General features: G+C 44.3%; 1 protein-coding gene across 2 annotated transcripts in view; it reads right to left on the bottom strand.

Moving 5' to 3' along the window:
* Positions 1-26724, bottom strand: part of LOC309539417 (CTTNBP2 N-terminal-like protein) — a 38179-nt gene extending 11455 nt beyond the window's left edge. The window contains exons 1-2 of one of the 2 annotated variants that reach the window (XM_082235659.1): positions 26607-26724; positions 12323-12430 (exon numbers count right to left, since the gene is read on the bottom strand). In XM_082235659.1, coding sequence (XP_082091785.1) covers positions 12323-12421 — 99 coding nt within the window. In that variant the 5' untranslated portion in view covers positions 12422-12430; positions 26607-26724. Of the gene's footprint in view, positions 1-12322; positions 12431-15265; positions 15299-26606 lie in introns of those variants that run through there. The other variant, XM_082235658.1, reaches the window with a different exon arrangement.
* Between the last annotated feature and the right edge of the window lie 651 nt (positions 26725-27375).

The following is a 27375-nucleotide window of genomic DNA, read 5'->3' as shown; positions in this document are numbered from 1 at the left end:
ATAAAGGTTTCTTGACTTGGCAAGGCGTATTTGACAGGTCAGTTTTTGCTCTCTCCATATGCAAACCAATTATAGACTTGGGGGATTGTCTTTTATAAGTACAGTGGTACCTCGGGTTACATATGCTTCAGGTTACACACGCTTCAGGTTACAGACTCCGCTAACCTAAAAATAGTACCTCGGGTACTTTTTCACTTTGCTCAACAATATCACCCCCCTGGCTCAAGGCTGCTTCGTACATTTACTGGTACACGTCAGACAGTTCCACTTCTGGCATTTTAGCTGTAGTGGATCTGTCAAGAATGTGCTAAAACGAAAGAGTGAAGCAGCCCTCCGTCTGAAGGCTAATGGAAATTTTTTGGTCTCCTGACTGTTCTGGGAAATCCATCCCAGAGTCTCCTTCCTTGTTCAAGGCACATAAAAGCTCTCAGCGCACAAAACAAGTCCCAGTTTACCGACTGAATCACATGTTCTGAACCACAGACACCACCACTGTCCCACTCTGGGATGAGAACACTGACACCCATTTAGAACTACTGAGCAGAGAACAACAAGGCATTTCATGACTCGCTTCTACAACTGGAGAGGAAAAACACCCCAGGAAATTTAAGAAGCGGAATGGTGCTAGCCTAATCTCAGTCCACACAAATACGAAATGAAAGAGCAGTGCCGCTTCACTTCATGACTGTTCAGTAAATGCAATGCCAGTCTGGAGAGCGAGACTGCTGATCTACCACATATTCATCGCTGTGAGGATTGAAGCATGCGGAAGAGTAATCCTACAGAGAATCCGAGATTAATTTATACAAAAGCAGCAAAGTAATTCTCTCCTGTTACTATTTGTCTCTTCAAAATCTGTTCTTAACTAGCTTAAGAAGAGCGCCAAACCGGTATGGTTTGCATACTCCCAACGCAGCTTATAATGTCATTTCAAATAAGCCTGACCTGATTAAGTTTTGACTACAGTAAACCTAATGAGTAGGGGCAAAGCTATTCAGAAAAGAACGGCCGTCCAAAGGTAAGCTTCTGGGATCCAGAAAAACCAGAGACTGCATTCTGTTCAAAACTTCTAGTCACTTACACAAGGTAGATGCTTTAAAGGTTTTTAAAGGACACAGCCACTGTGAATGCCCATGTTTCTCATGGTAGAGGGGCTCTCCCCCTGATGAGCTAATTGGTAAAAGCCTCATCAAGTACAGAGGTTATTTGCATTAGAAAAAGAATTCACAAACAGCATTTATGGCAGGGAAACGAAAACATTTGGAAATAGTCATGTTTTCCCAGCTGTTTAGGATTACTGTAAACATCAAAAAGGAAATAGTAAAAAGAACAGTAAACAAAAATACTGAAATATATACAGGGGCTAAAATTAAAAGTACACCAAGGTAACAACAACAAAATTACAGGTGGATTTCTGACCGAATCAGTGACTCCAACAAGGGGCTATATTATTTACTTGCTTTCAGGTAAGAAGGTACAACAGTTCTCAAAATTGAAGGGTTTAACAACCTGGTCATCAAGGCCTCTTGAGAATGGAAATCAGTCTTTCATCCTTTCTAGGTGGGAGTTAGCAAAGACCTCCTGCAAAGAAAATTCCCCAGATGGTTTCAGATCCACTTCTGAAAGGTCAGTAATCTTGAGACACATTTTCTTAAGAAAACAGGGCACTTCTGAGAAGTATTACAACCCCAGAAGAGGCCGCATATCCAGATACATGTGAAGAGAATTAGAGAAGAACTGGAGCAGGAATGAAACGTTTTTCTTCTACCACCAAATAGCAAGAGCAGCTCCTTTAAGCAAAACTATTCCTAATGTTTATTGTTCACAAAGCACCTTGGGGGTCATGTGGTTAAAAAAATGTAGGCTTTCTTGACAGAGCAATCTTGTCTCCTTGCAAAACTAACAAGGGAGCTGTGCTGTGCTTGCACACACACTAGACATCTGGGGATCTTTATGAACACAAACACATGGTTAAGCCATACCAAATTAAGTACAGTAGCCCTTTCAGCATCAATAAAGACTTTAATTTTAAACAGTAGCCCTATAAAGCAATAGCTCTGCTGAGTCTGTTAAACAACATACAGCTGTCAAAACGAGCAAGCTAACCATTTGTATTATAGAAGGCAATTATGTCCTTTCTACAATCTGTAACATATTGTTTCAGGAGCTATTTCACAGAATGAGCCACTGTTGGGCAGAAATGATTCAGGGAAGCCCCAAGATATTTGTTTATTGTCATAAAATATATACACCACTAGACTGAGGTTTTTTATTTACACAAAGTGATTTGCAATAAAGATGAAACTATAAAATTATCACTTAGAAAATTAACAATAATTTTAAGACTTTCAAAAAGTTAAAACAACAATAGACAAAAGCAGGTTAAAACTTGCATCAACTTTCTGAACATCTGGGTAGGATCTGGTCTGAAGGCCCATGAAGCCAGCAGCCTGGACTCCATGATGGTCTAAAAGGTGGGGTAGAAATGTAATATATCATCAATACATATTGGCTGAGATTTTGAAGAAATTATGAGAATTCCCAGCTTCTAAGCATTTTGGACAGGAACTAAAGATATGGTTCCCCCCGCTATATATTTTCAATATAGCTGTGTTTTCTTATAAGTCCTGCAAGCAATCTCAAAAATCAAAGACACAAATACAGACTTATGAATAGCCACTGTCCCAGAGCCAGTAGAAAGTCATAATTACTGTGTGTGTATGTTCATTTTTAACTTTGTCTAGAATTGAAAGAACAACTGTTGACAATGAAAAACTACCGTATTTTTTGCACCATAACACTCACTTTTTTCCTCCTAAAAAGTAAGGGGAAATGTCTGTGCGTGTTATGGAGGGAATGCCTACGGGTGATATGCCTGCAGATTTTCCTCCTCTAAAAGCTATGTGCGCGTTATGGTCGGGTGCGTGTTATAGAGCAAAAAATACGGTATTTAGTTCATGGGTAGCCTTGTTTTGTTTTCGTTTTTTTTTTTTAAAGAAAGCATAGAATTCTATAAGACTAGGAAGATCTTCACCCTTCTGAAATATTGACGTAATTTGTTCAGGAGGACAAATCCTTACAGCCTAATCTGGTGAAATTAGGAAAACAGGAAACAGGCCGAATCATGAGATGTGAACTTATTTGATATTATGATTATTATTTTCATAAAGAATAATCATGCACATTTTGATCCAATAGTCACATTTCTTATTTAACATGGAACTATGCACACAAGGCAACCAGTTTGTCCAAATTTGGATGACACAGCAAGTGGCAGTTAATCTAAAACTGGAACAAAAGATTTCCAATTCCTTGCACCCACACTGGGAAGCAAGCTTTGTTCCGTATCTATGAGAGTAATAGATCATTCTTGGTTTGCTTGGAAAAGGAATACCTCTAACTCTATCTAATGTTCTCAAGACCAGGAGGTGTGTGGGGGGGGGACACCCTGTCTCGCATGAGGTGGCACACCTCTGGAAGAAGCAGGTCTGTAACTTGTGGGTGCTCCTGCAGCCAACACTGCCACTGGAAGCCACAGTGGCCAGGGGTGCCTTTTTCCAGCTATGGCTGGTTCACCAGCTATGTCCCCTTTTTGACAGAGAAGACTTTGGTACTCGGTGTTCAGGTAACGTCCAGACTGGATTATTGCAATGGGCTGTACATGAGGCTGCCATTGAAGACTACCTCTGAAACTTCAGCTGGTCCAAAATGCCACAACCAGATTACTGACTGGGATTCCTTTTAGAACTCATATAATACTTGCTTTAAAACAGTTCCATGGGCTACAAGTTCATGTCTGGGTCCAATTCAAGTGCTCACATTAATGTTCAAAAGGTCTCAAATATTTGAAAAGACAGTCAACATCCCTACAGACCCTTTTGGGTCTTAGAAGTTAACGGATCTCTTTAGAAGCTTGGGATGGTGCCAGTGGCCCTGGAGAGGGCATTCTCTGTGGTGGCCCTTAAAGGTAAAGGGACCCCTGACCGTTAGGTCCAGTCGTGGCCAACTCTGGGGTTGCGGCGCTCATCTTGCTTTGTTGACCGAGGGAGCCGGCGTCCAGCTTCTGGGTCATGTGGCCAGCATGACTAAGCTGCTTCTGGTGAACCAGAGCAGCGCACGGAAACGCCGTTTATCTTTCTGCCGGAGCAGTACCTATTTATCTACTTGCACTTTGACGTGCTTTCGAACTGCTAGGTTGGCAGGAGCAGGGACCGAGCGATGGGAAAACACCCCATCGTGGGGATTCAAACCGCCAACCTTCTGATCGGCAAGTCCTAGGCTCTGTGGTTTAACCCACAGCGCCACCTGCATCCCTGTGGTGGCCCTTAGGTTATGCAATTCCATGCCCACAGAGATTCACCTAGCAGCTCCATTATAGTTTTTGTCGTATGAAGGTGCATCCTTGTTTAGGCCCCTTCATCAGCTCTAATGCTCTTTGTCCCCAATGAGGGAGAGAAGACTTGCTTTATTATTACCATATTTTTTGCTCTATAAGACTCACTTTTTCCCTCCTAAAAAGTAAGGGGAAATGTGTGTGCGTCTTATGGAGCGAATGCAGGCTGTGCAGCTATCCCAGAAGCCAGAACAGCAAGAGGGATTGCTGCTTTCACTGCGCAGCGATCCCTCTTGCTGTTCTGGCTTCTGAGATTCAGAATATTTTTTTTCTTGTTTTCCTCCTCCAAAAACTAGGTGCGTCTTGTGGTCTGGTGCGTCTTAATAGAGCGAAAAATGCGGTGTTTTTCTGTCCTACCTTCCCTCCAAGGAGCTCAGCATGTCTCTCCCCCTCCCGCAGGCCCTTTATCCTCACAACAACTCCTATGTGGTAGGTTAGGCTGCAAGACTATGACTGGCCCAAGATCATTCTCAAAGCTTCATGGCTCAGTGGGGATTTGAACCCTGGTTACCCAGGTTCAGCAGTCTAACCACTACACCACACTGTTGAAGGCTGTGGGCACATGGCAGCTGGAGTAATGAGCAGAGGAATGGGAAAGATGCCACTGAGTACAGGCCAGTATGGAATTAAGAGGCACTCAATGCATGAAGAAAGATACACTTTGAAAGGAAGAAACAGGAAGTGTTGAGGATTTTTGCACTGCTGTGGGAGAAATGCTTAGCGCTGACTTTTTCTTCTTCTTTTGTATTCCTTGGTTCTTTCTTTACAAAGGGCTTAACCAACTGATTCCTCCTGACCTGCAATACATCCCACAATTAGCATTTTTGAAGCAAAGAAATAGAGCTCTACTATCCACATTTATTTTCCCATTTTAACATCAAACAAGCAGGCTACTTAAACTCCTGGCTTCACTGTAGGATTAAACCACACAATTCTCTAGCGGCTTTCATTTATACAGAAACGGCCTCTTCTAGAAAACAGAAAATGGCATCTTCTTTAAATAGCTCACCATGCAGTCTTGAACTTCCTTATTCCTAGTTTCCCCCCTAGAGACAGATGTTTGAAAATAAATACAGGCTGAGGTCATAAACAGGGGGTAGGAAGAAAATGAGAACAGACTAAGGCAAGAAAGTAATCTATCAGCCAGAAACATGATAAAAGACTGAACCTCTTATCTCTAGTCCACAGAAGCTCTAGATCCCAGTGATGCTCTGTATAAAAAGGCTTTAAAAAGTTACCAGTGTACAGTATTAAAATAAAATACAGCACACGAGGTTTATTTGGCTAATCGCACTAAAATCTCAGTCCAGTGTACAAATCCAGATCCATCGACTTTATATTAAACAACAAGCAAGATACTTTGTCTACACTTTTTCCATGTCTGCAGAATGAAAATTTGCACCCGGTGCCTTTAGATCACCATGAACTCAGTATATTTTTTTAATACTTCATACGGAGATTTTCCAAGTTGTACTACAGGCCTTCTCTGAACGTTTGAGTCCCAAGACAAATTCGAAGCCGTTCATCTTCTCCTGTAACCCACTGCCCCAAGTTCTATGTTAGCAGATTATGGCTTCATCTTTGATCCATGATAAAGAAGATGCTTGAGACTTTGTCTGAAACAGAAGTTTCAGAGTCCCCACCCCACCCTTTTGGAACCCTAGCTGGAGGAGAGTTAAACTTGCCTCCCCACTCCCATGGGACTGTGGTTTACATAACTAAAAAGAACTTAACTGCATTCAAATATCTAATTTGAACCACACCATGCAGGAGTGAAAGGAAGGTATAGCGGAAGGGGGGGTATTCGTGCAGCATTTTCCTTCTTCAGTGTTCAGCATAAAGGTAAAGATAAAGGGATCCCTGACCATTAGGTCCAGTCGTGGCCGACTCTGGGGTTGCAGCACTCATCTCGCTTTATTGGCTGAGGGAGCCGTCATACAGCTTCCAGGTCATGTGGCCAGCAGGACTAAGCCGCTTCTGGCGAACCAGAGCAGCGCACGGAAACACCGTTTACCTTCCCACCGGAGTCGTACCTATTTATCTACTTGCACTTTGACGTGCTTTCGAACTGCTAGGTTGGCAGGAGCAGGGACCGAGTAACGGGAGCTCACCCGACGCGGGGATTGAAACCGCTGACCTTCTGATCAGCAAGTCCTAGGCTCTGTGGTTTAACCCACAGTGCCACCTGCAGTGAAGTAAAATAGCGCTCCCCACCCCTGCGTCTTCTTGTTTGTGCCCAAGGTTTCAAAGAACAGGAGGCAGTCAATGGCAACCACAAATAATGGCTGGTTATCAACCAATCCAAAATCTGCAGACCTAATATCAGTCCAGTTGTGTTTGAGTTTCAAAGCCATACTTGTTAACATTTCATCATTCTCTGATTTTCTTTATCATATTTTTCTACTAGTTGAAAATGAGTAAATGCTTTAGACCTCCGTAACTGATTTTAAAATTAACACCCCTTGCTAAAGAACCCAACTATTTTTACGCCCACACCCATGTGCATTCTTCTGCTGTTCAATTGTCCTGTTCAAGAATCAGCATCTTAATACTGTCCCCCCATTTTGTGATAAATAGCTCCAATCATAGTAACAGTGACTTTGGGTTGTAGCCAATGAACTCAACCCATTAGTGTAAGGATTTCTGCTTGCACAAAAAGGCGCTTCCCTTTCCAAATCTGTTCTGGGATTCCCCCAATCTGCCAGAGCAGATTGAGAGGGGCATGTGGGAATCCAGTCCAGGGCAACACCCAGCCCAGCTTTCTATGATCCTGTTTAACACATTTATATCCCTCCTTTCCTCAGAAACCCCCTCAAAGCAGACGGTCTTCCTGTTACACAATTAAGATTGCTACTCAAGGTTGAAAGTCTAGTGTTACACCCTTCAATTTTCCTCTTTCCTGTACAATCTGTAAAAACCTCAGTTATCCTTGCGTGTACCATTTAAATTATTGCCCCCCCCATCCTTGCAGCTTTCAAATACAGGCAACTTGTATGTCTTGCAAGAGACAGTTCATTTCTTTGTAAATCTTTCATTATTCAGAGAAACACTAATTAAATTCATGTGGAAAGAAACGTGCAGTGATGCAGGAGTTCAATCACAAAGATGAAGTAAGACCTAGCAGCTTTTCCCCAAAACGAGCTTCAATCCAGCAAAGCAATTACTCAAACTACTGGAGCATTTGTACACTCGAGAAAGCCACTTGCCCTGCTTTACTGCTCAAGCTGTTCTGTGGCATACGCAAGTTAGTGCAGGTGGGCAAACCCTTTTGTTCTTAGATGACATTGATGCATAGCCATAAACATAAGCTGGCACAAAATGCTCTGTCCATAATTCTAAACTGTTTGAATCACGATTATTTAGTCTGTAAAGATGCACCAGCAATTTAATAAGAACAACACCCTCAGCAGACATTTTTCGGGGTGTGCTGAGGGCTGCACCTATAAAGTGGGTGGGAAATTCCACTTGTTCAAATGTTCTTTCACAGGCACTTTTAGATATACACCATGGTTGTCTGTAACTAGAAGTAAAACCATAAGAGGAGCCTGATGGATCCTGTTCTCAGAGTGACCAACCAAATACCTATGGGAAGCATGATAGCCAGTGTGGTGTAGTGGTTAAGAGCAGCAGACTCGTAATCTGGTGAACCGGGTTCGATTCCCCGCTCCTCCACATGCAGCTGCTGGGTGACCTTGGGCTAGTCACACTTCTCTGAAGTCTCTCAGCCTCACTCAACTCACAGAGGATGAGTGTGGGGGAGGAAGGGAAAGGAGATTGTTAGCCGCTTTGAGACTCCCTAGGGTAGTGATAAAGCGGGATATCAAATCCAAATCCAAACTCCTCCTCCCGTGGTTACCATCAGCTGCCATTCAGAAGCATGCTACCTCAGATAGTGAAGATCGTAGCCCAGGCATCCCGAAACTCGGCCCTCCAGATGGTTTTTGTGACTACAATTCCCATCATCCCTGACCACTGGTCCTGTTAGCTAGGGATGATGGGAGTTGTAGTCCAAAAAACATTTGGAGGGCCGAGTTTAGGGATGCCTGTCATAGCCATCAGGGTTAGTAGCCATTGATAGCCTTATCCTACATTAATTTGTCTAATCCCATTTGAAAGCCATTCAATGATTCAATTCAGGGGATAACGTTTTTGGCTCAGTGGGCCAGATCTTTATCCACCCCACCTGAGTGAGCCAACCTTGGCAGGTGGGAAGGACCATCTCTTGTCAGCTGATTGACAGGGGGTCGGGCCTTCCAGGAGGGTACAACAAAACTCCCTGCATATCAGCTGACGTACAAGGTGTTCAGTTCTGCTTTCTGCAGCCATCTGACCACAGATATCAGGTATGGGGCAGATAGGTGTGGTTTTAGGCACTAAGGCATTTTTTTGCCATCATTAGAGTTTCTGGCCTTGCCAGGATAAGTCCTCCTGACACACAGCTTTATTCATAAAACGTATTGTGGGAGATATTCTTAGGACGTGCATGATGATGCTTATTTCCCTCCAAATGAAATTACAGTGGTGCCTCGCAAGACGAAATTAATTCGTTCCGCAAGTCTCTTCGTCTTGCGGTTTTTTCGTCTTGCGATGCACGGTTTCCCATAGGAATGCATTGAAAATCAATTAATGCGTTCCTAGGGAAACCGCCTTCAGACCAGGTCCGGGGACAGTCTGTCCCCGGACCTCTTCTGAAGGCTGGGGGGGGGGACAAGGGCTTTTCTTCCCACCCCCAGCATTTTAAAAAACCCTGGGACAGCGGAGGACTTCTCCGCTGTCCGGGGCGATCTTAAAATGCTGGCGGGCGGCATTTTAAAACTTCTCCGCTGTCCGGGGCGATTTAAAAGCCCCTGGGAAGGCAGGCAGGGGGGACAAAGACTTTCGCCCCCTGCCCGCCTTCAGAAGGTGTCCCCGCCTCCCCTCCCCACTTCGGAACAGCTTTCCGAAGTGGGGCGGCTGGGGCAGGTGTCCCCGCCCCCCTCCCCACTTCGGAACAGCTTTCCGAAGTGGGGCGGCTGGGGCAGGCGTCCCCGCCCCCCCTCCCCACTTCGGAACAGCTTTCCGAAGTGGGGCGGCTGGGGCAGGCGTCCCCGCCCCCCTCCCCACTTCGGAACAGCTTTCCGAAGTGGGGCGGCTGGGGCAGGCGTCCCCGCCCCCCTCCCCACTTCGGAACAGCTTTCCGAAGTGGGGCGGCTGGGGCAGGCGTCCCCGCCCCCCCGCCCCACTTCGGAACAGCTTTCCGAAGTGGGGCGGCTGGGGCAGGCGTCCCCGCCCCCCTCCCCACTTCGGAACAGCTTTCCGAAGTGGGGCGGCTGGGGCAGGTGTCCCCGCCCCCCCTTCGGAACAGCATTTTAAAATCTCCCCGTGTCCCGGGGAGGTTTTAAAATGCTGGGGGTCGGGAGCGAAGCGCTGCCGACCCCCAGCATTTTAAAACCTTCCCAGGACACAGGGAGATTTTAAAATGCTGGGGTTCGGCAGCGCTTCGCTCCCGATCCCCAGCATTTTAAAACCTCCCCGGGACACGGGGAGATTTTAAAATGCTGGGGGTCGGCAGCTAACGCTTCGCTCCCGACCCCCAGCATTTTAAAATCTCCCCGGGACAGGGGGAGATTTTAAAATGCTGGGGGTCGGCAGCTAACGCTTCGCTCCTGACCCCCAGCATTTTAAAATCTCCCCGGGACAGAGACTTCTCTGCTGTCCCTTGGAGATTTTAAAATGCTGGGGGTCGGCAGCGAACGCTTCGCTCCCGCCCGCCAGCATTTTAAGATCGCCCGGGGCAGGCGGGGGGGGGAGGCAGGCGGGGGGAGCAAAGACTTTTGCCCCCTGCCGGCCTTCAGAAGAGGTCCTCTTCTGAAGGCCGGCTGTGGGCGAAAGTCTTTGCTCCCGACCGCCAGCATTTCCCTATGGGCTTTCGTCTTGCGATGCAAGCCCATAGGGAAATTCGTCTTGCGAAGCGCCTCCAAAACAGAAAACCCTTTCGTCTTGCGGGTTTTCCGTCTTGCGAGGCATTCGTCTTGCGGGGTACCACTGTAGTCCAGAAACAGGGATAAAATTAAAATTCACTGTAACAAATAGTCAGCTGCAAAGGGAATGATGATTAATGATTACCAACATATACACTCAGAAAGAGAGACTATGGAAAGTAACCACATTTCTTATTTTGTATCTTAGGATACAGTTTAGACACGTCGTGTCTTGGTCACACTTCTAGTAGCTATCCAGAGCTCCAGACACTGCACTCAGAAAGTCTTAAAATCAAACTACAAACGTATTCTCTCAGACGAAGAACAATGCCATTACTACTTACTAACTGTACCTCTGTCTTCCCAGGGTTCAAGCTCAGTTTATTAGCCCTCATCCATTCCACATCTAGATCCAAACAATGTTCCATACCATACTCAGCTTCTCCTCAGATGTTACGGAGAAACTGACCTGTGTTGTATTCAGCATACTGAAGATGATTTTCTTCAAAATTCCTAATGACTGCTCCCAACAGCTTCATATAGATGCTAACCAGCACTTGCGACAGGGTTATAACCTGTGGCTCACCACAGCACAGGGACTGTGGGACTGAGATACAGCCTCCCCATGCTATTCTCTGGACACAGCCCTGCAGATGGATTGGAAACACTGTAAAACTGTGACCCCAGCACCCACCCCACAGAGTCACTCCAGGAGAATACCCTGGTCAATGCAGCAGACAGAACTGAGAAGCAGGACCAGACATTTCTCCATCCCACTCCACCAGGGCAATGAAGGCTGATTCGGTCCCCAAACCACACTTGAATCCAGATTGAAATGGACCTGAATAGTCCACATTCTGCCGGAACTCCTGAAACTACTTAGCCATCATACTCCCCACCACATTGTCCAAGAAACAGGTATACATGACTGGGTGGTATTTTTGTAAACTGCAAAGTAGGGTGGGTGAACACTTAAACAATACAGTGGTACCTTGGGTTAAGTACTTAATTCGTTCTGGAGGTCCGTACTTAACCTGAAACTGTTCTTAACCTGAAGCACCACTTTAGCTAATGGGGCCTCCTGCTGCTGCCGCGCCGCCGGAGCATAATTTCTGTTCTCATCCTGAAGCAAAGTTCTTAACCTGAAGCACTATTTCTGGGTTAGTGGAGTCTGTAACCTGAAGAGTATGTAACCCAAGGTACCACTGTACTAGGGTGGTAGGACCTAGCAAGAACCAAAACATTTCAATATGTCCCTAAGCAACAGACTTTAACATTGCACAAGCTGCGTAGGTTAACCTGAACTGCAGAGGAGGCTTTAGAAAAGAACTGACAGAAACCAATGAAGCTAATTAGAAATCTGAAGGAAGTATTTTGTTGCTATGCCTGCCTGCTAAGACTACAAGAGCTGTTCACCAGATCATCTCTTTACAGAGACATGCTGAAACATGAGAGTTAGAACAAGAAGTTCAAGTTTCGCTAATCTTCTATGGTGAAAGGAGAGCAACTCTGATTTAAAAATTTGAAATAATAGAAACTAAGTGGTCTTTTGCTGTAATGTTATAAGGGAATATGAGAAAATGGTTATTAATAGGTAAAAAAAAATTAATGTTATAATACTTAAAAATTGAAGATTAAGATGAATGAAGAGGGGAGGGATTTGCTGAATTAACAATTGGAACTGGAATACAGAAAAGGAAGGCGTGAGGAGGTCCGGGAAATAAGCAAATGAAAAATATGAACTGTTTTTTAACTATTTTTATTTTGTATTTTTCTTTTTTCTTTTTATTTTGTAATTTTTTTGAAAATCTTAATAAATATCTTATAAAAAAAATAAAAAAATTGAAATAATCAAGGTGTTTAACCATAGGATTGTCTGCACCTGCTATCCCCTCTGACATAAAATGCCAAGAAATAGATGGCTGCCCGGCACCTGTGCTCTAATACAGCTAACAAATCTGTAGCTTACCTTTAAGGCTTCTATGACAAGATCTCTTGCTTCTAGTTCCCCTTCAAGAATGCTAAACAGAGTCAGTAGTTCAGGTTTGCTGAGTTTTTCCAGATTCATCTTGAACACCTGGAAAGAGAAAGTTTAATTAGATATTGTTTTTGAACAGCCAGCAAGCAATAAGGTACATATGACATGCAAGTCTGAAGTTTCCAGATGAGAAGCCCCATTACCAAAAGCTCACCACTCCTTTCTTCATGGCCACCATAGCTACTTGCAAATGAACAATCATTCACCTTTTCCCTTGGGCTCACTAACAGATGCACACCCAGATGGCCTGGGAACAGCACAAGAGCTAATACAGCAGCATTAGTCACCAAGTAACAACCCCTTTAACCAGGATAATTAATATGAGTGTTCATTATAAATATAGAGATAGGTAGATAGATATGTACAGTGGACTAGTGACATAATTAGACATTTAGACTAGATGGCTAACTATCCTGTTGACAACAATTATGTATTCCTAAAATCTGAAATCTTAAAATGGATGTTTGAAAAATAATCACTATGAGATACAATTGGCTTGCATAGAGTAGCATGACAGAACCACATATTACACCGCTTACTTTTTGAAGATGTTTTCTGACAAAGTTTTATTACTTGCTCATACTGGAATCACTAGAAGTTATCCTACCTTATAAATGTGAAGCCCCAGATATTAGAAGACACTACACTGCAAATCACTTGAAAGCAACATTTCTTACATATTTTGAGTCCAACTCAGCTTATTTCATTAAGTACTATTTTATATTATACATATATTATGGTGAGCATGCACACTGACTTTATTATCTACAGGACACTTTTTCTAAAATGATCGTTTCTGCTTAAGAGACAATTGCATACAAAATGTTCCACCTCGGCCACCACTTTGCAAGCTTTTTGTATTCTCCACATAGATCTAAACAAAGACTGCATTCATGCTTCAGTTTACTCTGCATCCAGAGTGCTCCTACTGCTGGTTTGTGAAATCATGCACACATCATATTAGCCTCAATCTACATCTATCCTGTAGTTTCTTGAGAAATATTGCATTTTGATGCATTTTACTCTAAAGCAGCTTTGATCAGAATTGAAAATGTAAGCCATTTGAAGACATCCTCAACCCTTCGCCATTCAATGGTGTGGAAAAACAGTGGGAAACTTGGAAACACATCCAACTATACTGATATGTACAACATGCAAATGTAGTTTCAAATGCAGCAGAAAAAATGACCTCGCTGCATTTTAAGCTGGTAGTGTATACATAGGCAAAGATTCACTCAAGATTTGTTTAAGGTACTGGTTTTTAACCAGTGCCGTGGCACCCTGGGGTGCCTTGAATGATGGTCAGGGGTGTTGTGGGCAACACTGGCCTCTGCCCCTCTTTCCCTCCCTCTGATGCCCTCTCCCATCTCTGCCTCCCAAAGGCTTGCACAGCTGTTTGTTGCAGCAGCCCTGGCTACAAGCTCCACAGCTGAATGGTGCCTCTGGGGCTGGCCAGGGGGTGCTTCCCAGGCCCCTGTGGGGCAGTGGGAGGAGGTACCTCTCTTAGGGGTAGGGGGGCAGCTCAGAGACCAGGGGCGGCAGCTGTACCTGCCCATAGGACTCCCAAGGAAAGGGGAGAAGGCTAAGGGAACACTCCACAAGGGTGTTCAAAAAGGGTGACACAACTGGGCTCCTGAGCCCCACAGGGGTGCCGCAGAGAGAATGAAGTCATGGACTCAAAAAGGTTGGAAACCTTTGATTTAAGGCATGACAGTTTTCCAGTCGCTGATGGAAAATGTATGAATGTGCTGCTGAGCATGTCGTGAGAAATTAAGAGTTCTACTGAAATCCCACAGCATTTAATTGGATTACTCCCGTTCAGGATAAAACATCCAAGTTATTCGGTAGAACAGAGAAAAGACACGGCTGGTCTCATTTCTCCAAATGAAAGCATGACTATGCTTCCTTTTATGGGCTGTGTCCAATACTATCCCTACTATCCCAAAGTAGGCCCATTGAAACCAGCTAGACCAACTTCATTCAATTAATTCCTCCTGAGTAGGATTTAGCCAGATATAACTCTATGGTATTGCAGCTGCTTAAAATCCAGTGCAAGTGTTCGTTACAACGATCATCATACGACATAAACTCAGTGCTGCAGATAAACAAGTCGACTGTCTGGGGGAAGTTTAAACAGTTTGGAAAACTCATAAATGCCTGCTTTCATGATTTCCTACAAGACCAGGCATCCAAATTGGGTTCGACACAACAAAGGAGGTGGCACATTTCTCTTGAAGTAACAGCCACATTTTCCCCCTTTCTGAAAACCTTTCCTGAAGCACACATTTAAGCAGTTACTATAACATCCTGGCAACTTTAACTGGCACTTCAGCAAGGTCACTGCTACATAAAGCAAACTATGATGGAGTGAGAGGCTAGACCATAATTTACTTAAAAACAAACAATTCCTAACAGCTGTACTGCTGCAGACTGAAAGCACACCTTTGTCCCGAGTTTGATGAGCCCATATACAGTTTTTACAAGAGGATATGACTTTTAAAAGAAATAGTACCGCTACAGGAAAGCAGAGAGATCAGTGGAAAGCAGTTAGTAACGAAAGTCCAAAATGTTTTGCTCACAAGCCATAACCTGATGCCTACGTATCCCACTAATTTTAAAATACAAAGTGAAAGTCTGTCAGACATTTTCAACTTGGGAATGTTGTAAGTTAAAGCTGCTTCTTGAGGTTAGGAGTTCTTCCATGCAACTATTTTTAGTTTAACAGCTGCATTTTGGGTTCATAGATTGTATAATCTGGTCTTATACTGTCTTTGAATCACTTTATTATTTGCACTGTTACAAAACCTGAAGGTGGCCCGGAGGGGTGGGGTGGGGGTATTCCTTGCCAAAACACAGACCACACAATTTTCTTACCATACTTTCTTCTGTCATCTCATGGCTAGCTGTTCTGTGCCACCCTCAGATCTCAAAATTTCATCAAGAAAGGCACATACAGTGAAGCAGCAGCACAGTTATTATGTCAAGATAACAGCTTCCATGTCATTTGTTGGCAAAATGTGAACTATCTCAATAGCCTTCTTTGTGTCAAGCCTAAACAAAACGGACTAAGCCATGACTACAACATAATAATCCAAGAAGTATGGTATTTCTGAATCATCATTATGTTCACAAATAGACTAATCAGTGGGGGAAACTTCACAACGCTTCTGAAAAACCAGCTCAATGCAGCAGTTTGTAGTACAGATTTTCCAGAATCTGTTCTAAGTTTAAAGGCTTTGCCTCAGATGCCTGGTACTATTTCCTTGGAACAAGCTACAGCAAACAGAGGCAGCACTTTCCTGCAATTATTGGAGATATTTCCTGTCTTTCTAAACTCTTTGATAACACATACCTGTTATTGAAACAAGGCTTCTCTGTGCACAACCTCTTTTAAATTCATCGTATCCAAGTAACAGTGGAATTTTCAGCACTACACAAAACTCTCTGAAGTGCCAGATGAGATTATGCTGCTATGTTCACGTAACGTGGAATGCATTACTTTCTTGTGGTATGCATGCAAACATACCAGCATCTACAGAAGCTTATGTTTGTAGTGCTTTGTAAATTTATGTATTTACTTTTGAATTTAAGAAAGTTGTTCTCATCAAGCTATATTCAAGCTTAAACCTCCACAATCCACATACTTTAGGGCAAATATGCACCATCTTTAAACTTAGCCATTTTTAAATATACAGTGGTACCTCGGGTTACATAAGCTTCAGGTTACATACGCTTCAGGTTACAGACTCCGCTAACCCAGAAATAGTACATTGGGTTAAGAACTTTGTTTCAGGATGAGAACAGAAATCGCGTGGCGGCAGCAGGAGGCCCCATTAGCTAAAGTGGTGCTTCAGGTTAAGAACAGTTTCAGGTTAAGAAGGACTTCCGGAACGAATTAAGTACGTAACCAGAGGTACCACTGTACTGTGAATTGCAGCCTAAAAAACGGAACCCAGACTATATTTACCATATGTTAGGAGAATTAGAAGAAAATTACACTGAGTTTAATAAGTAAATATACTTGGGATAGCAGCTTAAGAGTCCAATTCTATGCTTGTCTAACTCAGAAGTAGAAACAACGAAGTATTGTGGCACCTGAAAGATTTTCTAGGATATGCTTTCTCTGACTGGTGCCATGAATAGGATGTAGGCATGTTAGGTACCTAACTCGATTCCAAATTTGTTAGCTTAAGCGGCAATGTTATACCCACTTATCTGGGAGTAAATCCCAATCCATTGAACTCAGTGGGACTTATTCTGAGTAGATAGGTATGCATTGTTTATCTCAAGCCACAATTCCATTGCCTTCAAAAGTTTTGCACCTCAAAACTTTGCATATAACCTCTTACTCAGCTAAGATAAAAACATCACTTTCCCCACAATTACTAGCCCATTATCTCTGCCTCCTACTTATCGATATGCAGACAAATCAGCCAGGGCAGATCTAAAAGCCAAGTATGTATTCCAATGCCAAACAAAAACCAATAAATTAGTATCTCTTTGAATATTATTTTTCTGTGTAAAGGGATATTCTTATTTCTGGCCAAAAGCCACTGAAAACACAATCCTTATGCTTTTTTAGAAAGAGGAATACTATTTAGCAGCAACCATAAAAATATTTGCACATGCAAGAAAAGCTTGCTCAGACTAAGGCTGTATACACACATTTCATTTAAACCAGATTTAAAGTGCATGTGTAGGCTGCATACACATCATACATTTTTGCCCCAAAGAATCCTGGAAACTGTCATTTAAACAGCCATTAGCAAACTACACTTCCTAGTAGTAAAACAGTAAAACAGGAGTGGGGAGCATTTGGCCCTCCAGAAATACAACCTGCATCCCCAGCAAACCTGGCCAATGGCCAGGGAGGATAGGAGATTTAGTTAACAATATCTGGAGAGCCAAAGCTTCCTCATGCCTGTGATTAAATCTCAAGATCCTCTATATTTCCAGGCTGTTAATGGAGGATGCAGTTTTTGTATTTCTAGGTTTGCACAAAGAACTCTTTGCTGTCATTCCAGAGTAATTTCCATAACTTTCATTAAAAGGCTGAACTTCAATAAAGTACTTGATCAATATTCTTTGCACAATCAAGTATGCCTGATCTTTTCTTTATTTTGTCACCAGTACCCTGGCACTCTTTACTCTAGTGTGAATTTCTAGCAGCTTTCTGAGAATGACCTACCAATGGTGCCAAGCGACAAATCTAAGCCAGCAATTTATCCATTAAACTTAAGGCAAGGGCTGCAACATTCTAATACTGTTCTTGGATATCACTGATACAGGCCAAGCTCTAGATTCAGGTAGGTAGTCGAAATATATATATATATAAATAATAAATGTCCAGTAGCACCTTTGAGACCAACTAAGTTTGTTCTTGGTATAAGCCTTCATGTGCATGGACACTTCTTCAGATACTATGCCAAGCTGTGCAACTTGGAAGTTGTGCCTAAAAATAAATAATGAAGGTGCCAGATGAGCCTCCCTGGAGAGACCAGTCCACAAACAGGGAGCCACCGCAGAAAAGACCTGTTCTCGTGCTGCCACCCTCCAGACCTCATGTGGAGGAGGCACATGAAAAAGGGCCTCAGATGGCGGCTGCGGAGTCTGAGGCAATTCATATGGGGAGAGCTGGTCCTTGAGGTATTGTGGTCATTTACTTATTATTGCCATTGTCTGTCAAGACAGATGGATGCCAATGACGAAAGAAGAATGAATAATTTTTGATTTATTTCTTAGTTCATGTTATATCCAGTTTATTCCAACTGGGTATCTATCTACCTAATCCAGGAACTGTTAAAAACTTTATTCTGAGATACAAACTAGGCTCTCAACAACTTTCAGCCCCCATCACTGATGACACTCTATGGACTTGCAAATGAGCTGTTATGATGAGTCACATGGAGCTTTTACCAGCAGTGGAGAAGCACTTGTTCAGCTGTCCCCATCCCATTATCCATCTACAATAAAAAATAGAAATGTGGAATGGTTCACATCCCAATACCATGAAACCCACAACTGGATCAGGAACAGGCCGTCTGAACTTCAGGAGCAGAGAGATGTACATGGCTACTTGTCATCCTTCCGAAGACAGCCATGAGCTCCACTTAAGTGTGTAAAGTTTGCCTCTCATCCCCAATGATGGTGGAGGAAGAAAAACCTACTTATTCACTGTCCAAAACTGAAATTTGCAGATTGGGTAGAAACCCTCATTTCCGTCATCTTCCAACTTCCTAAAACACCATGGAATAGGTTCAGTCTAGAAAAGGAAGCAACTTCCTTTGCAAGAAGAACTTCCCCTCACGTAATGCAACTCATCAGTAGCTTCCATTTACTACAGAGAATGATCAACTGTTTCCTTCTCATTCTCCTCCACACCTCAATCCTCCTTTACATCTTGATGTTCTCAGTCAGGACTGTTAACAAAAAAATTCAGTCTGACACAACCATGTTTCTAGAAGAGGCATACAATGTTCCTTTTAGAAATTCCCATCTCAGTCAGTGTGAGGTAAGCCAGCTGGAGACAGCAGCAACAGAACAAGAAAGCTGGAAAACACATATAGAAATGTGCATACTTATCTAGAGGGGCACTATCTCCTGCATTATGGGATCTCAGGAATGTAAATTCCTAGTATAATACAGATCACTTTTTGCTGCCTTAAAAGTTTAGGATGGCCATATTAGACATCTGGTTCCTCTCCATTCCTTCCTTTGAAGTCACTGGCATTTGTGCAGTGCAGCATGTGACCAAAATACAGTGGTACCTCAGGTTACATACGCTTCAGGTTACAGACTCCACTAACCCAGAAATAGTGCTTCAGGTTAAGAACTTTGCTTCAGGATGAGAACAGAAATCGTGCTCTGACGGCGCAGCGGCAGCAGGAGGCCCCATTAGCTAAAGTGGTGCTTCAGGTTAAGAACTGTTTCAGGTTAAGTACGGACCTCCGGAACGAATTAAGTACTTAACCTGAGGTACCACTGTAAAGTTAATGTAACATTTCTAGAACTACTTTTCTGTGATAAAGATTAAAAGCACAATAGCCATTTGAGTGTGTGTGACACAACTGTCCTATGCAAAAAAAGTATATAAATAATATTTGATGACGGCTATCAAAGACCATATCAGTATTTTTATAGTCAAAGGGAAATACATACAAGACTGTTAGTAGTACAGTGGTACCTCGGGTTACATACGCTTCAGGTTACATACTCTGCTAACCCAGAAATAGTACCTCAGGTTAAGAACTTTGCTTCAGGATGAGAACAGAAATTGTGAAGCGGTGGTGCAGCGGCAGCAGTGGTACTTAACCTGAGGTACCACTGTACTGTATATTAATTACATCAAGGGTGGCCAGCAATTTGCCCTACTGATGTACTGTATAGGCCATGCTCCAAGGATTAGTGATAGTTGTAGCTCGAAACATCTAAAGGGTACCACATTGGCTTATTCCTGAATTACAGGTTTTAAAATCAGAATCCTGATCCTGGTTTCCTGGCAATCCAAATTAATTTACTTCAAGTAGTAAGCATTAGAAATATTTCAGGATGTTACATTAACATCTTAATTCATGGAAAAGCTAGAACCCACAACTAATTTTCTTTACATTTGGTGTGTTTGCTTCATTCCTTGTCTATAAGTCTTCCAAGACCAGATGCCTCCAGTAACCACAGAGTAAACATTATAGCAACTGCTGACCTACGTTGTCCGTGCTACTATAACCGCTAAGCACGCCTTCAGCAAACACAGAAATTCAGTATAGCTGCAACAACAAAAACTTCCTAAGTTCCAAAGAAGCAGCGATACTTGCAAAGCAAAGTTAGTTACAGCAAGAGGAAATCTTTAATGGACTTCAATGTCTGTACACTAATGCACAAAGCATGGGAAATAAACAAGATGAGCTTGAGCTCTTGGTACAGCAAACTAAATATGACATAATAGGCATCACTGAAACCTGGTGGGATAAGTCCCACGATTGGAATGTAATAATGGGGGGATACAATCTATTTCAGAGAAACAGACCAGACAAGAAAGGAGGAGGAGTGGCGTTATATGTCAGGGATGTGTATACCTGTGAAGAGATCCAAGATTTAGATCCTCAAAGCCAAAATGAGAGCATTTGGGTCAAAATTAAGGGAGAGAAGAATAACAGAGACCTCATTGTGGGAGTTTACTATAGATCCCCAAGCCAAACGGAGGACATAGATGATGCCTTCCTGGAACAGATGGCCAAGCATGCAAAAGGAAGGGAGATAGTAGTAATGGGGGACTTCAATTACCCGGATATTTGTTGGACGTCAAACTCAGCCAAGACCATAAGGTCAAACAGATTCCTCACTGGCCTTGCAGACAACTTCATTGTCCAGAAAGTGGGAGAAGCAACAAGAGGAACAGCCATTTTAGATCTGGTCCTAACCAATGTTGATGACCTGGTTAGTGGGGTAGAAGTGGAAGGATCATTAGGCGCGAGTGATCATGCTCTTCTGAAGTTTACTATACAACGGAAAGGAGCAGCCAAGCATACTAGGACTCAATTTCTTGACTTTAAGAAAGCCGACTTCATAAAACTTAGGGAAGTGCTGGGTGAGATCCCATGGACAACAATACTAAAAGGAAAGGGAGTTCATGATGGCTGGGAGTTTGTTAAGAGGGAGATACTAAAAGCACAACGTCAGGCAATACCAATGAGACGGAAACATGGAAGGTGCCTAAAGAAGCCAGGGTGGCTATCTAAAGAACTTTTAACTGAATTAAGATTAAAAAAGGATGTGTACAAAAAATGGAAAAGGGGGGAAACCACCAAAGAGGAATTCAAACAAATAGCCAGCACGTGTAGACACAAAGTCAGAAAAGCTAAAGCACAGAATGAACTCAGGCTTGCTAGAGAGGTTAAAAGCAACAAAAAAGGCTTTTATGGGTATGTTCGTAGCAAAAGGAAGAACAAAGAAACAATGGGGTCACTCAGAGGAGAAGATGGTGAAATGCAAACAGGGGACACAGAAAGGGCTGAACTACTCAATGCCTTCTTTGCCTCAGTCTTCTCCGATAAAGAAAACAATGCCCGACCTGAAGAATTTGGAGCAAATGATTCAGCAAAGGAAACACAGCCCAGAATAACTAAGGAGATAGTACAAGAATATTTGGCTAGTTTAGATGTATTCAAGTCTCCAGGGCCAGATGAACTGCATCCAAGAGTATTAAAAGAACTGGCAGATGTGATCTCAGAACCACTGGCAGTCATCTTTGAGAATTCCTGGAGAACAGGCGAAGTCCCGGCAGACTGGAGGAGGGCAAATGTTGTCCCTATTTTCAAAAAGGGGAAAAGAGAGGACCCAAATAATTACCGCCCAGTCAGTCTGACATCAATAGCAGGGAAGATTCTGGAGCAGATCATTAAGCAAACAGTCTGTGAGCACCTAGAAAGGAATGCTATGATCACCAATAGTCAGCATGGATTTCTGAAAAATAAGTCATGTCAGACTAACCTGATCTCGTTTTTTGACAGAATTACAAGCCTGGTAGATGAAGGGAACGCAGTGGATGTAGCCTACCTTGATTTCAGCAAGGCATTTGACAAGGTGCCCCATGATATTCTTGTAAAGAAGCTGGTAAAATGCGGTCTTGACTATGCTACCACTCAGTGGATTTGTAACTGGCTGACTGACCGAACCCAAAGGGTGCTCATCAATGGTTCCTCTTCATCCTGGAGAAGAGTGACTAGTGGGGTGCCACAGGGTTCTGTCTTGGGCCCGGTCTTATTCAACATCTTTATCAACGACTTGGATGATGGACTCAAGGGCATCCTGATCAAATTTGCAGATGACACCAAACTGGGAAGGGTGGCTAACACCCCAGAGGACAGGATCACACTTCAAAACGACCTTGACAGATTAGAGAACTGGGCAAAAATAAACAAGATGAATTTTAACAGGGAGAAATGTAAAGTATTGCACTTGGGCAAAAAAAAATGAGAGGCACAAATACAAGATGGGTGACACCTGGCTTGAGAGCAGTACATGTGAAAAGGATCTAGGAGTCTTGGTTGACCACAAACTTGACATGAGCCAACAGTGTGACGCGGCAGCTAAAAAAGCCAATGCAATTCTGGGCTGCATCAATAGGAGTATAGCATCTAGATCAAGGGAAGTAATAGTGCCACTGTATTCTGCTCTGGTCAGACCACACCTGGAGTACTGTGTCCAGTTCTGGGCACCACAATTCAAGAAGGACACTGACAAACTGGAACGTGTTCAGAGGAGGGCAACCAAAATGGTCAAAGGCCTGGAAACGATGCCTTATGAGGAACGGCTAAGGGAGCTGGGCATGTTTAGCCTGGAGAAGAGGAGGTTAAGGGGTGATATGATAGCCATGTTCAAATATATAAAAGGATGTCACATAGAGGAGGGAGAAAGGTTGTTTTCTGCTGCTCCGGAGAAGCGGACACGGAGCAATGGATCCAAACTACAAGAAAGAAGATTCCACCTAAACATTAGGAAGAACTTCCTGACAGTAAGAGCTGTTCGACAGTGGAATTTGCTGCCAAGGAGTGTGGTGGAGTCTCCTACTTTGGAGGTCTTTAAGCAGAGGCTTGACAACCATATGTCAGGAGTGCTCTGATGGTGTTTCCTGCTTGGCAGGGGGTTGGACTCGATGGCCCTTGTGGTCTCTTCCAACTCTATGATTCTATGATCATAACATACAGGTAAGACTTAATTTGAAATGACTGGGAAACAATTTTTAATTACTAGAAATAGTACTGTCATTACTTAGGTAATCTTTAAAAAATGAACAGGAAGAAATCCTTTATGCTACCCACTAAAATATTATTTTCATGTTTGATATCTAATATTTTTAAGAAACTCTCTTTCACTAGCTATCAGCATATCAGTCACACATATTTATTATGTAAACACAGAGCAATAATCATGGTTTTGGCATTTTGCAACAGTGTGTTACTGTTTGCATGTCACACAATGCAGGTGACAAGTTAAGAACAGTATAATATTAACTGAGAGAGCATCAAAACAAAGCAACTGACAGCATCCCTCACCGGGTCATGAAGGACGTTTGACGTGTAGTGCATAAGGTTCAGTAGCCTAAAACAGTCAGTTTAAATAATGCCCAAATTACATTTAGCCACTTGTTTTTCCAAGGTTCAATTTGCTTTGATGGAAAGAAGTCCTGTCTAACACTGTCACGGTACCCATTAAAAAATAAGTACTCCCTTGTTTTTTCCTTACCAAATTGCTCTCAGGCAGATCTAAAACATTCCATACCTAGCCACTTCACAAAGAACGTACAACACACTTCATATATCATCAACCCTCTAAATCAGTATTTCCCAGACTTGGGTCTCCTGCTGTTGTTGGACTACAACTCCCATCATCCCTAGCTAGCAAGACCAGTGGTGAGCAATGATGGGAATGGTAGTCCAAAAACAGTTGGAGACCCAAGTTTGGGAAACCCTGCTTTAAATAATACCAAGTTGATTTGACCCACTGCTCCCACCCAAAACCCCCACCTTTGGGGCCAGAATTAACCAACAATCACAGCACCAGCACTTTTCACCATTCACTGCTCCCTTCATTGCTATGATACCAACGTCTCAATTTATCACCTATGACAACCTAAATATACTTTCTCCCATTCCAGACATGCTTTGAAAACTTGCTCAGGTGTAGAATAATCTGAACCACTGCTCTAACCACTACACTTCTAAAATGCAATAGATAACATCCAATCCCTGAAGCAGAAAGAGGTCTTAGACTAGCACCCAAAAGATGACACATTGCATTGATAGCTTACCTCCCCACCCCACTGCCAAGGAGCCCACTCCTTGATTAATTCCCACCAATGCCCCTATGAAGTGCGTTAAGCCGAGATGCAGGGAATGGGCCAAAGTCATCCAGTGAGAGTTCTGGGATTTGAACCCAGGTCTCTCCCAGGTCCTAGTAGCCCGACACTCTAACCACTACTCCACCACTGGCTCCCCAATACCCTAAAGTAGCCTTTCCCAACCTTGGGTCCCCAGATGTTACTGGAGTACAACTCCCAAAATCCTTGGCCACTGGTCCTGCTAGCCATGGCCTTGGAAATGTGTTTGTGGGGGTTGCTTCTGTTTTTAAATAAATAACATAAAAATAAAAACCATCCTAAAGCTCCACACACCAAGCTCCAACTCCTGGAGCCTCTAAAGTCTAAACACTGCCCTCCTTCCTTCCAACCCTCTCCTTCCTGGGACGCTTTAAGCAGGTGTTGGACAGCCATTATTACTTATTAAATTGGTATACCACCCTTCATCTGAATATCGTGGGGCATAAAAACACAAGATGCAAACACAGAAACAAGAAAAAAACCACCCACCCCTCCCCCCATCCGACATCTGCCAGGGGCTAAATTTAGCCGCCACTCCTGCTCCACAGGAGGAGTTGGAGATGGCGTTTACAAGTGGTCCATGTTTCACAAGCACACAGTAAGGTTAGTAGTACAATAGCTTTGCAAACAAGCATTTTGGTTTCCCTGCGAATGTCCCAGTCCTCAAACACTCTTGCACTTCAAACAGGAGAAAGCCATGCTGGCAGAGCTCAGGCGATGCTGGATTTCGGCATCAATGTCTGCCCTTGTGGAAAGATAACTGCCCCGGTAGGAGAGGTGATGGACATTTTCCAACGTTACACCATTGAGTTGGATTTGTGGCGCTGCAGAGGGGTTATTTAGTACCTGTCGATGCAGCACTTTGTTTTTTTGGACGTTGAGGAAGGCACGCTTGGCAAACCATCACCGTGATCAACTCCGGTCCAGAAACCCATGTCCCCACTGTGGAAGGAGGTGTGGATCCAGAACTGGCCTCCACAGTCCCTTATGGACTCACTGTTAAAACTGTGTTCATGGAAGACAATCTTACTTGGCTATGAGTGATCGATCACCAAAGAAGAAGAAGTGATCCTCACTGCACAGTCCATCCTAGAACTGCAAAGCTGGATATGGCGCCGAGATTCATTCTAGCCCAGTGATGGTCAAACCTGGCCCTCCAGCTGTTTTGGGACTACAACTCCAATAATTATTATTACTATTAGGTAAAGGGACCCCTGACCATTAGGTCCAGTTGTGGCCGACTCTGGGGTTGTGGCGCTCATCTCGCTTTACTGGCCGAGGGAGCCGGCATACATCTTCCGGGTCATGTGGCCAGCCTGACTAAGCCGCTTCTGCCGAACCGGAGCAGCGCACGGAAACGCCGTTTACCTTCCCGCCGGAGCGGTACCTATTTATCTACTTGCACTTTGACGTGCTTTTGAACTGCTAGGTTGGCAGGAGCAGGGACCGAGCAACAGGAGCTCACCCCATCGCGGGGATTCGAACAGCCGACCTTCTGATCGGCAAGCCCTAGGCTCTGTGGTTGAACCCACAGCACCACCCGTGTCCCATTATTAATATTACTAGTACTATTATTATTATTTATACCCTGCCCATCTGGCTGGGTTTCCCCAGCCACTCTGCGCAGCTTCCAACAAAGTACAGTGGTACCTCGGGTTAAGTACTTAATTCATTCCGGAGGTCCATTCTTAACCTGAAACTGTTCTTAACCTGAAGCACCACTTTAGCTAATGGGGCCTCCCGCTGCTGCTGCGCTGCCGGAACCCGATTTCTGTCCTCATCCTGAAGCAAAGGTCTTAACCTGAAGCACTATTTCTGGGTTAGCGGAGTCTGTAACCTGAAGCGTCTGTAACCCGAGGTACCACTCTATTATAATACAGTGGTCTGTTAAACATTAAAAGCTTCCCTAAACAGGGCTGCCTTCTGATGCCAACAGGACCAGTGGTCAGGGATGAGGGGAGTTGTGGTCCCCAAAACAGCTGGAGGGCCGAGTCTGGCCATCACTGGGCTAGCCCAACCCCCCGCAATACAGGGGGGGGGGGGTTTGAACCCGCCACCCTGAGATGGAGGGCCCTGCTTCTTCCCTCTGGCTCCTGCCGGCCAACCAACCCCAGGACCGAACCCCCCCCCCCGGCTCCCCTGAAATCCCCTCAGAGGCGGAGCGGCCGCCTCGGGCCCCTTCCTCCTCCTCCTCCCAAAGCAGGAGCCGGACCCCTCTCGGCCGGGACAATGGCGGGACCCCTTGCCCCCCCCCTCGCCGGTGGCGGGCCTCCCCCTCACGGACGCGCCTTCCCCTCACGCGGCGGGGGCCCCGGCGACGCCCCGCTCCTCGCCACCCACCTCTCCGGCGGCCCCCTCAGCTCGCCGCCCGCCGCCTCCTCGCCGCCTCAGCCGCCGCCGGTGCGTCCCCACTCGGCCCCACTCGCCATCCCTCCAGCCTCCTCAGGCGGACCCGGGATTGGCGCGCCCCGCCGCCAACCGCAGCCCCGGCCGGCGAGGGAGCTCGGCCAATCGGCTGGCGGGAGGGCGGGGCGGAGGGCGGGAGCGGAGCGGGGAAGAGGGGCCGTCCGGCCAATCAGAGGCCGCAGGAGGCGGGGCAAGAGAGGAGGGAGGGCGGGGCCAGGGCGAGCTTGAAAATCCCTTTTGTTCGCGGCCCGGTGGAGGCGGAGGCGGGAGGGAGGCCGCGGTGGAGACGTCACTTCCGGTGAAAAGGGATGGTACTTAAAGGGTGGGATTAAGCTCCTGCCTCTCCCCCAAAATATAAGACGTTTTTCCAGGCTGCAAGAATATATTTCATAGAATTCTGAAATTATTTTATTATTATTTTAATTAAATATTTTGTCTTAGTTTTCCATTTATTCATATACAACCACATCCTTTTTATCCACTTTATCTCTTTGGCTCTTCCTTCCCTGCCGCCTCAATGGCTTTCAAAATGAACCTTTATATTGTTGCATTTTGTACGTTTTCCAATTCTAATTGAACCTATTACAAAATACCTCAACATTTAAATAAATATAGAAAGGGGAAAAAAATTCTCATTACAAGTCTTCAGAGAACCTTGTTGTTGTTGTTAAGTCCATAAATTGCCACAGAGCATATGTTCAGC

The sequence above is a fragment of the Podarcis vaucheri genome (genome assembly GCF_965113315.1).
Source record: "Podarcis vaucheri genome assembly, chromosome: 8".
Classification (NCBI taxonomy): Eukaryota; Metazoa; Chordata; class Lepidosauria; order Squamata; family Lacertidae; genus Podarcis; species Podarcis vaucheri.
The sequence above is the reverse complement of the archived record's forward strand: the minus strand, read 5'-3'. Positions and strand labels throughout refer to the sequence as shown.